This window comes from Magnolia sinica, chromosome 16 (genome assembly GCF_029962835.1).
Source record: "Magnolia sinica isolate HGM2019 chromosome 16, MsV1, whole genome shotgun sequence".
Taxonomy (NCBI): Eukaryota; Viridiplantae; Streptophyta; class Magnoliopsida; order Magnoliales; family Magnoliaceae; genus Magnolia; species Magnolia sinica.
Genome location: NC_080588.1, coordinates 71,180,654 through 71,193,389, shown reverse-complemented (window position 1 = coordinate 71,193,389; position 12,736 = coordinate 71,180,654). Strand labels below are relative to the sequence as shown.

Below are 12,736 nucleotides of genomic sequence, written 5' to 3'. Positions count from 1 at the left end.
AGAGTGCATTGTAGGGTCCACTAGATGTATGGTCCGAAGCCCATCTCTTTCCATCCATTGTAGGGTTTGTTAGATGGAAGCTCAAGATGAATACAACCCTTTCCATGTGTACAGTGGAGCATTTTACGAATTTCTATTGGACGAGTACAAAATCGGGTTCATTTGCAACTGTTGTAACCGACGAGGGCAGAAGAGTCTTTTTCGCGTTCATTTGTAAGGTGAGAAGCACGGTTTCGTAAATACGAAACCTAAACTCTTTTTTGGGGAAATGATTTACTATGAGGAATTTTTACAGAAAACAGCTATTAAAAATGGTAATTTTTCGAGAGTTGAAAAAGAGAGGAAAGAGGCCCAAACAGCGACCTTTATTTTCATATTTTGGCCCTTTCTGGTATCAGCTTACAATTCTTCCAATCTCTCTCTCTTTTTAAAACTTCTTCCTTTTCAGAAGGCGATTGTAGAGAATACTGCAAAGAGCAGCTACAACAAGAGAGAGATGGTGAAGGAGCTCAACAAGCTTTCAATCCCGCAGAAAGAAAACGATGTCTGAGAGCTTTGTATCCTTTTCAACCCTGCATCTCTGAGGTAACCATAAACTACAATACAACAAAAATCAAACTTTAAAAATAAAATTTTCAATTCTCTCTCTCTCTCTCTCTCTCTCTCTCTCTTTACTACTGAAATCTGAACATGGGTCTTCTCTCTCTTACTTCCTTCTAACCCATCCATGGAAATTTATAGGATCTGGTGGTGGCAGCAGTGGTATAGAAGAAAGAGATGAAGAAGACGGCACCGACATGGGCGTAGCAGCACCGACTCAGCCTCTGTTCTCTAACCCATATCATCCAAACCCAATTGCCAAAACCGGGGGCCCAGGCCCACCTAATTCCATCACTTCTATGTCCCAAGGCTTCCATCAAGGCATCTTCAGCTTCTCCGATGGATTCGAAAGATCAGCGCACCAAGATCAGCAGCAGCAACACATCGCGCAACAGAACCGACGGGATAAACTGAGGGTGCAAGGATTCGAGTTGGCTCCACCGCCGTTGGTAGCGATCGAAGAGGAAGAACCCACTGAATTGCCCGTCTATGAAACAGGCGGCATGTTGTCGGAGATGTTCAATTTCCCATCGGGCGGTGCAGCCACTGCTGCAGATCTTCTTGACAATCAGATCACATCAAATTACCGTCTCCAGCGGGCCACACCGATCGGCGAGTGGTATGGTAGTAGGCAAGGGATGGTGGGGAGCTTGGGCTCGCTGGGAGATTCAAAAGAGAGACAGCAGATAGGTGGTAGCAATGGTGGAAATGGCCGCAGCAACGATAACAACAACATAGGCCAGCACCAGATTACAGGCATAAATGCAGAATCAGCTGCAGCCATGCATCTTTTCCTCATGAATCCACAGCCAAGATCACCACCTTCTCCTCCCCCAACTTCATCCTCTACACCCATCCACATGCTGCTACCTAACCCATCTCCTGCTCTCCAAGCCTTCCACACAGCTGGGCCTGCCGGAGCAGCGTTTGGCAACGCTTCGATCCCTCAGTCCAATTTCACATGGATCACTGGTAGCGGTGGCAGTGGTGATGGTAGCAAGATTGGAGGAGTTGGGGAGAGCCAAGGGCTATCATTGTCGCTCTCTTCGTCTCTGCAACAATTTGAAGTGGCGGCCAAGGCCGAGGAACTAAGGATGGGAGATGGGGTTTTCTACTACAATCAAGTTGGTGGGCCTTCCCCTTCCTCTTCATCATACCCGTTGAAGAATTTGGGAAGCCAACAGCATCATCATCATCATCAACATCAACAGCCTCTTCAAAATCATCATCAGCAACAAGTCCATTCGGGGTTTGGGCCAATGGGTGTGGTGAATGTGTTGAGGAATTCGAAGTATGTGAAGGCAGCCCAAGAGCTACTGGAGGAGTTTTGCAGTGTTGGGAGGGGTCAGCTGAAGAGCTCAAGATATGGAAGGAACACATCCAGCACAAACCCTAACCCTAGTGCTTCAACTGGCCCTCATTCTAGTGCTAGTGCTGTTGGTGGGCCATCTTCTTCTTCAAAGGATCTCCCTCCTTTATCACCAACTGATAGGTTTGAACATCAGAGAAGAAAGGCCAAGCTCCTATCCATGCTTGATGAGGCATGTAAAACCATCTCTCTCTCTCTCTCTCTCTCTCTCTCTCTCTCTCTCTCTCTCTCATTTTTCTGGCTGATTTCAAAAACCTCTCTCATTTTTCTGGCTGGTTTCAAAAACCATTCTCATTTTTCTGATAGATTTCAAAAACCAAAATTAAATAAAAAATTCGAGCCCGTTGCTGGCCATTAATATTATTAAAAATAAAAATGAAAATATTATTATTATTAGGGAGAGACAAACAAGCTACTATGTGGGTGTCATGAATGATATTAGGCTCTCTCTCTCTCTCTCTCTCTCTCTCTCTCTCTCTCTCACCTCTGTCTCTCTTTTTTTCTTTTTTGCTTTTTTTTTGGTTGTTGTTGTTGGGTTTTTGATAGTTGGAGGGTGTATGTGTACTTTGGAATTTTCCGAGAGGGGGGGGGGGGGGGCTTACTAATAGAAGGTCTGTCCAATGGGAAACGACGCCCTTTGATTGGGAAGATCGCCCTTTTCATAAGCTCCTATAATACCTAAGGAGGTTGTTAGGAAGTCTGCTGCCTCCTAACGGATCCCTACCCATCATAGTATAACTGCAGAATAGCCATTGATTTCTATCTATGTTGACCTAGGGATTGTGATTTCCATACAACCCTACTCTCTTATATTATAATAAATTGTGTGTGTGAGGATATTCTTCCATACAATCATTTCTACGCATTCATTGATTCTATTTTTGGTGTTATTATCACGCTTCCAAAGGCCTTCCTATCTTTCCGTTCTCGTTGAGCTAAAATAAAAAATAAAGAAAATTAGAAAAATAAAAACTGTTTTGGATTTCTTCTTCTTCTCCTTCAGGAAATTCTGCTAATGCTTTTCTACAGAAAAAAAAAAAAAAAAAACCCCCCATGATCTTGTTTTTGTCATTGACTTGATTTCATAAATGGGTTTGTGGGTGTAGCAAGTTTTTTTTTGTCATTTTCTTCTTCTTCTTCTTCAACTTATTTGAAATTCACTTATCTTAATGACAGTTAGGGTTGATGAATGCCTTTATATTTCTAACTTGGGTTTTATGTTTTTTATGATCCAGGTGGGTTTTATTCTGTGGTTCTACACGTATATCACGGGACAAAAAAAAATACAGTAGGAAATTGATATCTTCACCCACCTTGATTGGTTTGGGTCCAACTTTTTTCCATTTTGGGAATCGAAATAGTACAACCGGGTGTTAACAAATCAATCAGGGTGGGTGTAGCTACTGTCCCACTGCAGTTGTTGTGGCCTTTTTCTTGTCTTCTAATCTTCGCTTATATTATCATTGAATTTCACTGACTTAGCAAGCAAAAACACGTAAAAGGATTTGATTTTGAAGTCTTCAGTTCTCTTGTTCTCAATTTGGGTTGTTGCAGGTGGATCGAAGATACAACCATTACTGTGAGCAAATGCAAATGGTGGTGAATTCATTCGATTCAGTAATGGGTTTTGGAGCAGCAACCCCATACACCTCCCTCGCACAAAAGGCCATGTCGCGGCACTTTCGGTGCTTGAAGGATGCGATCACTGCACAATTGAAGCACACTTGCGAGCTGCTTGGGGATAAGGATCCAAGCGGGACTTCGGGGGTCACTAAGGGAGAGACACCGAGGCTTCGGTTGCTGGAACAAAGCCTAAGGCAACAAAGGGCCTTCCACCAGATTGGAATGATGGAGCAAGAAGCTTGGAGACCTCAGAGAGGCTTGCCGGAGCGTTCTGTGAATATCTTGAGAGCATGGCTGTTTGAGCATTTCCTTCACCCGTATGTTTTTCCTTCTTTCTATAATACATCTCTTAATCTTACGTTGATGATAATTATTATAAGATACAAAATGAATAGTCTTTGCATTTCCTCCCCCTGGATTTTGAGTTCTGTTGAAAAAGGAAAGAATAGATTAAGGGTGTAGAACTAGTATTGAAGAAAACCCAATCTCTTAAACCATGTTACTAGAGCTGTAGATCCAGGAAAAGTTGTAGATTAGGAAAATGCCTCCTTAATCCTATTTTATAAAAAGGAGTAAAATACAAATGGTACCATGTCCTGGGGAAGCACCAAGAATAAGAAAAATACACATCTTTCTCCAACAGATTATAATTTCCCAAAAGAAGTATATAATTGTCAGGAAGAAGTAACTTCTCTTTACTCTCTTTGTACTGTTGAATGAGACTGTAATTTAAAATAATAATAATAATAATAAAAAGGAACGATAACAATAATTAAGGACTAATTTGAAAAAAAAAAATAAAAAATGATTTTGTTAACAACTCTCTCTTGGTACGCATGGAATAGATGTATGGGATCTGGAGTGTTCATTTGCTGGTCTTATTGTGAATGGGGCCCGGCCCAAAAGTCACCTTGATCCAATGATAAATACTGATCACACTGATTGGAGGACTTATGAGGATTCCAGAGGCTGTGAAAAAAGTCCAACCAACAAATGAGATTTTTGGGTGTGGCCAATCTATTCTAAAGCTCCACAGATGAGTGGTCCCTTTCTTGTGCATGTGGGCCACAGATCTAGGATAGAGTGCTTGATAAGTAACATAAATATATGCTTTTTAACGGTTCATAGGAGTGTCTCTGGTGCATGATAATAGAATGATTAGGGAATAGGGATCTGCACCCACCCTGATTGATTTGCATGCACAAAAAAAATTAAAGAAAGAGTACTAGTTCAACTCAAGAAAAGGAAAGTGGGGTATGAAAATGAAAGAGGGTAGATGTGATTAGCGGCGGCTCCCAATGTTAATGCCTTTTGCGATTTAGTCTTCGTTTCGTTGTATCGAATGGAAGAGCAATGCAGTGTCCTTGTGTGTTGTCTACTACAGCAAAAAGCTGACCAGAAGCTTGTCTCTTTCTCCTTTGCTCTTTTTTTTTTTTTTTGCTTTTTGTTCTCTGATGCAAAAACCAGCTGAATCGTCTCTACGGCTCTCTCTCTCTCTCTCTCTCTCTCTCTCTCTCATGCAAAAAACAGCTGAATCGTCTGTACGGCTCTCTCTCTCTTTCTCTGTTGCAACGACAGCTGAATCGTCTCTACGGCTCTCTCTCTCTCTCTCTCTCTCTCTCTCTCTCTCTCTCTCTCATGCAATGACAGCTGAATCGTCTCTACGACTCTCTCTCTCTAACCCCATTATAATAACATGAAAATTCTCTCTCAAAGCCGCCGTTATATTTTCTTTGCTGGGAGAAAGAAAGAGAGAGCAAAGGGTTTTTTATTTTGCTAACGAGAGAGAGAGAGAGAGAGAGAGAGAGAGAGAGAGAGAGAGAGAGAGAGAGAGAGAGAGAGAGAGAGAAGCTGTAGCTTTCAGTTTCTGAGTTTCTGTAGTAAAGAGATAGAGGACCGAATGCGGGGAAATTGTTCAATCCCATCTGGTGTGGGTATATATGATACAGTTTTGGAGAGACCTGATGTCATTGTCTGCCTCTCCCTCTCTCTCTTCAGGTACCCAAGTGATGCAGATAAGCATTTGTTGGCACGACAGACTGGTCTATCAAGAAATCAGGTTCCTCTCTCTCTCTCTCTTTCTCTCTCTCTCTCTCTAACTTCCTAACAATAATGAAATTTCGTATCTAAACAAACCAGGCCCATTTTATCATCAGGTGGGCCACACGTATAACAAAAAATGGACGGTAAAATGAAATTTGACCAATGGTCCACGCTTCATACTGGTGTATGCGTGTGACCCACCTGATGATCATTTTTGCTTCATTTTCTTATGCATGGGATCAACATAATGAGGATAGTTTGATGAGCCAATCAGATTTCACACACGTGTGACGCGTTGCACGTTTGAGCTGAGTGAATCACGAGTGGAATTAGCATATTTTCATTTTCGTTTTCTTTTTCTTATTTCTGTGTTTGGTTTTTAGTGGGCCCGACTTCTGATTAGAAAGTTCATGCCTTCTATTTACTTTTTCTTTCTAGAATGTACATAGAAACTGTAGGGGAAAAGATTGCACGAAAGTCGTTCTGAATATGGTAGAAATGGGCCATTATGATTTAGGAAGCTTTTTATTTGTTATTTTTTTGTACCTCTCTTCTTTTCCTGTTTTTGATTTTCATGCTTTCAATCCTTTTCTTTATTTCAGAAATACTTGAACCGTGTTTGGCAGACCCTAAAAATGAGTTCATCACATTTTAGTTAATAATATTTTTTTTTATTAGAGATCTTTGTATGAGATCTTGATCTCTTACACGTAATGACTTCACATTAATAGTAATCTTTAATACATAATGAGTTCATGTTGACAGTAATTATATATTAGAGATTTCTAATACATAATCACTCTTAACTAAAATGAAATCAACTCAATTTTAAGCCTCTAGCAAACAGGATTAAACTTGCTTTTTATCAAGATTATAACACTTCGAGATAAGGAAAAATCAAAATATAGACTAGTTGGAATAGAAAAGGAAAACCTAGGAATCCAATAGTTGTTTCGTTGTTTGGTTGTTGCTATTTTTTATGCAAATATTAAAAGGATAACGGTAAAAAGTGAGATATTGCTCTCGTACTCATACACGGTAAAAAATTTCCCTTCTTTTTCTATTTCCCAATAAATAGCCTCCACCTTTCCTAACATGCCCTAAAGAAAAATCAAAATGAAAATGATGTTTGATATTTATCTCATTTTTTCTTTGGGTCCTTTTGGGTTTTAAAGAAAAGAAAAGATAGTAAAAAATCTCTAAAAATAAATAATGAAGATCGTTTACTATAATATAATTATTTTATCTCTTAGGTTTTTATTCTGGTCTCATTTTTAGAATAAGCTTTCAAAAATCTTATTTACCTGTGTAAAAGTTATTAACATCTGCGTAAAAGTAATTAACATGCATGGAAACTTATTCACTCACATATAAATGTTATTCAACTGTATGTGAAGCCCACCGTGTTGTGTTCAAGCCATCAAATGTGTGCATGAGGTGGACCCTAGCAAGATTATCGACACCTCAAAAATTAAGGCAATGGACAAATTCACCCAGTGGCTCACTTGATATTAGATCGGCCTTGATTTTGGGGCATCCCACTTTCAGGGTGGGGCTTCACCCACATGTAAATGTTATTTACCTGTTTGTGTGGGGTCTACCAAGTTTTGTGTAATCCATCCAACCCATGCATTGATTGAGCCCCACTACGACTATAGGATGGCCCAAAAATTAGGTCTACATAATTATCAGGTGGAACACACCACAAAAAACAATAGACATATCCTCACAAAAACCTCCAAATTTACTTAGTGACCAATGCGACGGTTGGATCGGTCTTAGTTTTCAGACTCAGTTTGGTGGTGGCGAAATCCATTGGAACGGATTGGGTTCGATTGCAAAAACCACCGGGCCCACAATCAGCGTCGTAAAATAAACTTATTCTACAGATATTGTAGGAGATCTAAAACAATATTTAGCAGTACGACAAAGTTGGGTCCCAAGGGTTTCGAGTACCCATAGGTGGTGAAATTCCACTAGCGTGAGTGTGTGGGGTGTGTGTGCGTGTGTTAAAAATTAAAAGAAAATAAAATAAAATAAAATAAAACAGTATTACAAAGTTGGAAAATTGGGAACTGAGGATTCTTTTTTTTTTTTTTTCTTATGTTTCAGGTTCTTTTGGTTTATTTATTTAGTCGATCCAACATCAAAACTAACTCAGCAATGAGAAGATAATTAAAGATAAAAAGGGAACTCAGTATTTACTTATAGAGGCGGACTCGTGTGTTAGTTTTGCACCATTTAAAAAATGGTAGTGACTCAGCCTCCTCACATCTGACACTGACAGCTATCTACGCGATCCAAAATGTGGATCCCATTGCGAGTGGAGCATATGTCTAAAATTACACTGATCAAGCAATCCTAACCATCCAATTAATGCCAATAAGATGGTTGGTTCAATGTGAAATAATGAGTAATCTAAATTCAAAGAAAAAAATAGATGGTTAATATTGTTTTTCGGTGCAGTTTTTCACTTATGCTCCATAAACAATCGGGTCAGTGATTTGGATGGTTTGGATTGCCTTGAGATTTTTCCATGTGCAGGTTTGAAGAGTCACTGCTAATTTTTAGATGTTTCAAAGCTAAGTCACTGCTAAGTTTTAGACGTTGCAATGCTAACTTAGGACTAGGGTGCACACGGTTCGGTTCAGTCCAGTTATGAGGTGAAACTGAAACTGAACCGCTCCGATCGAACGGTTCCAAGAAAACTAGGACCGGAATTGGACCGTTCGCACCGTAGAATCGAATTGGAACCGGACTATAAAAAAACTAGTTTGGTTCCGGTTTAGTTCTACCGTTCTGGACCTTTTATAATCTAGCCTAATTGCATGGTTTGTTTTTTTAATCTAGCTCATTTTCATGGTTATATATATAATCTAGCCCAAGCTCCTTTACTGAAAGTTTTTATGGATGGTAATCCTGTTGTGGTTTGTTTTTATGACCCTTTCATGTTTCCAAATGATTTTTTTGCCAATATCTATTCTTGTTGTGATCCCTTTGATAAATGATCTAGTTTTTTATGTTTAACAAAAAATAAAATTTAAATATTTATTAACCAAGGGGTTCGGTTCCAAGGTTCGATTCTACGATCCAGTTGGATTCTACGAAACCCCAAACTAGCTAGTTCTTTGATTTTTGGAATCAAAACGGAAACGGTGCACTTCTGGTCTGGTTTACCAGTTCTTTTGGTTCCCTGTGCACCCCTATTTAGCACCCTTCCTTTCAAATTCCAAAACTAGCTAATCAAAATTTTAAATTAAAAAAAAAAAAAAGATTAAAAAAAAGATAAAAAAGCTCATTTCTTCTTTCATTTTATTGCTTCTCTCCTTTTCTTAATCCATTCGTTTAAAAGAAAATACAAATAATGAGAAGTTCTAGAAAATAAGACACTATCTACACCCACCTCCTTTGATAGATGCAACTTTATTTTCAACTTTTGTACTACAACTATTGTATTCCTCAAAGTATAGCTCTTAATGGAGGAGAATTTGATTAGACCGCTAGTCATTGTTACAAAGAAGATGGTATTAGAGATGGGTCATTCGAATACATATTCAACCGAACAATTTTTAAACATGCGTGATTGCATGAGCCCTATCGTTATCACCTACACCAGCTCACCATCCAATCAAATCTTGACATGTCAAGAGCAAAGGGCGCTCAATACAAACGGATAGTACCTAATCCGTATGGATTCGGTACTCCCAGTGATGGTTGATATGCATGCACTTGGGAATAACTTACAAATTGCACTTGAGGCGAATGAATAATTTAAGTTATATTAACTAAATTATGGATTCTCGTTTAGCTGTGTTATAAAACAACAATTACACTTGTTTGATAATCCGACTACCGGATGGATGGGTGGAAATGAGAATTATCCAACGGTCCCATTTCGACAACTATCCACAAATCATCAAAGGAATCATTCCACTGTTATTTTGGGCATGTGACTTAGCCAATCGGATCCACCGTTTAGTTAGTTTAGCTTGAGCTAAGTACGCCACTTGTGCAATTTTAGGTTCCTGAGTATCAAACCTCATAAGCTACCCGAGTATAAAGAACGGTTTCATAAGATATCCTCACCATCCCATCCATGGCTTGAAAAGATAGGTCTAGAAAAGAAGGCCGGACATCTAACGGGAAGGATTACCGGATGTGTGGGATATTTTCATGGTTAACCACTCAAGATTTAGTGAACGGTTTAGATTGATTGATTGGACTGATCCACGATACCCCACATAATGGAAGAGGGAAAATCTAATACTGATACAACCATATTCTCCGCGGGTTACCATGCCAAACCGTTTTTCCTGCCAACGTGTCACATGTGCACCATATTAGAGCCTTTCAGAAGGTGGGTCCCATCATGAAGAACACCTGGCGTCAAAATCTGACCGATCCACTAATCAGATGGGCCCTACTTGTAGATTGGGTTGGATCGTTGGCCATACATTAGTTTGATGGTGTTTCCCATCTAATAAGTGTATTGATCTGATTTTTCACAGAAGGTGATCTTATTGACGGTGAACACCTTTTACACGGCTCAGATGTCTCACACATGTGCCACGTGTGAGCAGAAAACTGTATTGCATGGTAAGCTCCCACCGTAGCTGTTAGGTCAACGAAAACGAAACGAGGGAGTTATTTGATACTCTGGCCGAGTATTATGTTTCATACGCATGCATTTAGAAGTTGTACACGTTGCATATATATAAATAAAATTAAACCGTCCAAAATGTAGAATCAACGGTGAGTATGTCATAGTTCTAGCATCAAATTTGGTTAACGATAACAACATCTAATTACTGAACCTTTGATTCTTTTCACTCGCACCGTCCATTAGATATCTACAGTAGATCAGCGTCGACATCTTTTCGGATTAAATTCCTCTATGCAACACATAGAAAGTGGGCTCCACTATTTGGACAGTTAATTGAATTAAATGTTCGTAACGTTTTCAAAGTTTTAAATGCATGTGTACGAATTCATTACTTCCGTCAGAGTATCAATTTCTTTTTCTGAAATATCAATGTCCACACAAAAGACACGGACATCCATCCCGACGGCCCTATCAATCAAAATCCATCAATCCCATTAATATCAATCATCAAATGGCCCTGGACACAGCTACTTCAATTCCATCTTCCTCGAGTGCACGTTTGGAAGTGCACTCTCCTCACAGGTGGACACGATGAGAACGTGCGAAAGATCGGACCCGCTCATCAAAAAAATCCTCGATTGATTTCATGTCTCAAAAACCAACCAGACAAGATCATCAGGTGAATAACACTTGAAACAGAACTTAAACCGTTCATTTTTTTTAGTAAAGAAGTAGACCACCTGATGATCTTATAAGCATATTTCTTTAATTTTGGTATGTAGAGAGTGTGGATACTCTTACATGCAGCTCCGATACCACACACGGATTCCAGTTCTCACGTGGGGGGAGTTCAATTTGAGGTACACGCGTATACAGTCCATCACATATGCTACATAGCACACGTGTGAATGTTCCCAGCTTTGCTTGGTGTGTGACACACCGTCCACAACACAGCCCAAAAAATCAGGCTGGTTCACTCCTAATGTGGGCCACTGTTTCCAAAACAAATGGACGGCTAGAAAAAAATTCATCTGGACCTTCCATTCGTTTCACTTACTCGGCCGCCCTGACTTAGAACCCTCCATTTTCGGACTTATAAAAAACGTGATAAGCTTGGATCTTGTACGTGTGTCCCATGTTAGCACGTGCAATATCTTATATATCTTCTACTGTGATAGTCACATCCAATCGATTGGACAGTTAACCTACCGTCCAACCAATAGATAATTTTCATCCTATCACATATGCAGAACATGCAACCATAAAAAGGTTGGCCCCCACCATGATAACAACTTTGTAATTAAAAATATTCATCAAGTGGGCCACTTCCACACTTTCTAAATATATTAGTGGCCATCCATTGTCTTCCATGCTGTGGTCCACATAATGACCGAATAAGGCTAATATTTAGAAATAATCCATCCTCATGGTGGGACCAACTCATTAGACGGCTTTGATATCACACACACAAGACAGTTTGTAACTTTTGCACTGTTGTATATTAGCATTACTATATATATATATATAGATGTCATGTTTCTTACAGAGCTGTGTATGTGTCTGATGGAAATGTGGAAATGTATCAGGTATCGAACTGGTTCATAAATGCCAGGGTGAGGTTGTGGAAACCCATGGTGGAAGAGATGTACCAGCAAGAGAGCCGAGAAGACGAAAATGAAGAGAGAGAAACTACAAATGAAGAGGATCGTAATAACAGCAACGTCCAAACAGCACAAACACCAACGCCAGGAGCAGGAGTAGCAGGGACAGGAACAGGAGGCCCAGGCAAAAGATCCGAAATCAATGCCAACGACAAGGACCCTTCACACCTTACAATCAATAGGCACCGATTCATCTCGGAAAACCAAGTTACTGACGTGGGCAACATCCTCGACGCTAATGAGGTGGGCCAGATGACGACCTCGGTGGGCCATACCCACCCTTCTGACACATGTGGGGTCATGGATGACACGTGCAGGAGGAGTGTGGTGGGGGAGTTTGGGACCACTGGGGGAAATGGCTCGCCTGTTGGGTCCAGCCCACTTGTACGTTTTGGGACCACGGGGGATGTGTCGCTTACGTTGGGACTTAGGCACGCTGGCAATATGCCCGAAAAGACCCGATTTTCGGTTAGAGATTTTAGTGGGTGTTAATAAAAAGAAAAAAAGAAAGAAAAAAAAAAAAGGTAAAAAACCCAATTTCTTTTTTCCTTTTTCTTTTAAATGCATGTTGAGAAAAGATATAAGGGGGGGTAAACGTACAAATTCTATTTTTAAGGGTATAATAGATTGTTTTGTTATTCCTTTTTTTTTTTTTGTATATATATATATTTCTTATTCTATATGATGAATAAGCTTATTCTATATAGGTTTCATGTGGGGCCCACCATAGTGAGTGTATGGCACATCCAATCTATCCAGCATTACGTGGGCACCATGTGATTTTGGGCGATTTTCCTTTTTTTTGTTTTTAACTCTATGTTCTTCCCAGTGAATGTA

The 12,736-nt window shown here is 39.8% G+C and overlaps 1 protein-coding gene and 1 long non-coding RNA gene across 3 annotated transcripts; one reads left to right on the top strand and one right to left on the bottom strand.

Annotated features, from left to right (window-relative positions):
• The first annotated feature begins 385 nt into the window (after positions 1-385).
• Positions 386-12,422, top strand: LOC131228652 (BEL1-like homeodomain protein 4). Of its 2 annotated transcripts, none has more exons than XM_058224468.1 (5): positions 386-585; positions 761-2,141; positions 3,524-3,909; positions 5,591-5,651; positions 11,825-12,422. In XM_058224468.1, the coding sequence occupies exons 2-5, from the start codon at positions 798-800 to the stop codon at positions 12,389-12,391; spliced, it is 2,358 nt and encodes a 785-aa protein (XP_058080451.1). In that variant the 5' UTR covers positions 386-585; positions 761-797; the 3' UTR covers positions 12,392-12,422. The 2 variants fall into 2 exon arrangements, with proteins under 2 accessions (XP_058080451.1, XP_058080450.1); XM_058224467.1 differs by having other exon boundaries at positions 387-585; positions 742-2,141.
• On the bottom strand, positions 8,917-9,592 carry LOC131228653 (uncharacterized). The gene is made up of 2 exons (XR_009163043.1): positions 9,467-9,592; positions 8,917-9,420 (listed from the first exon to the last, which is right to left on the bottom strand). It is a non-coding gene; the product is annotated as an uncharacterized LOC131228653 (long non-coding RNA).
• Positions 12,423-12,736: the final 314 nt, after the last annotated feature.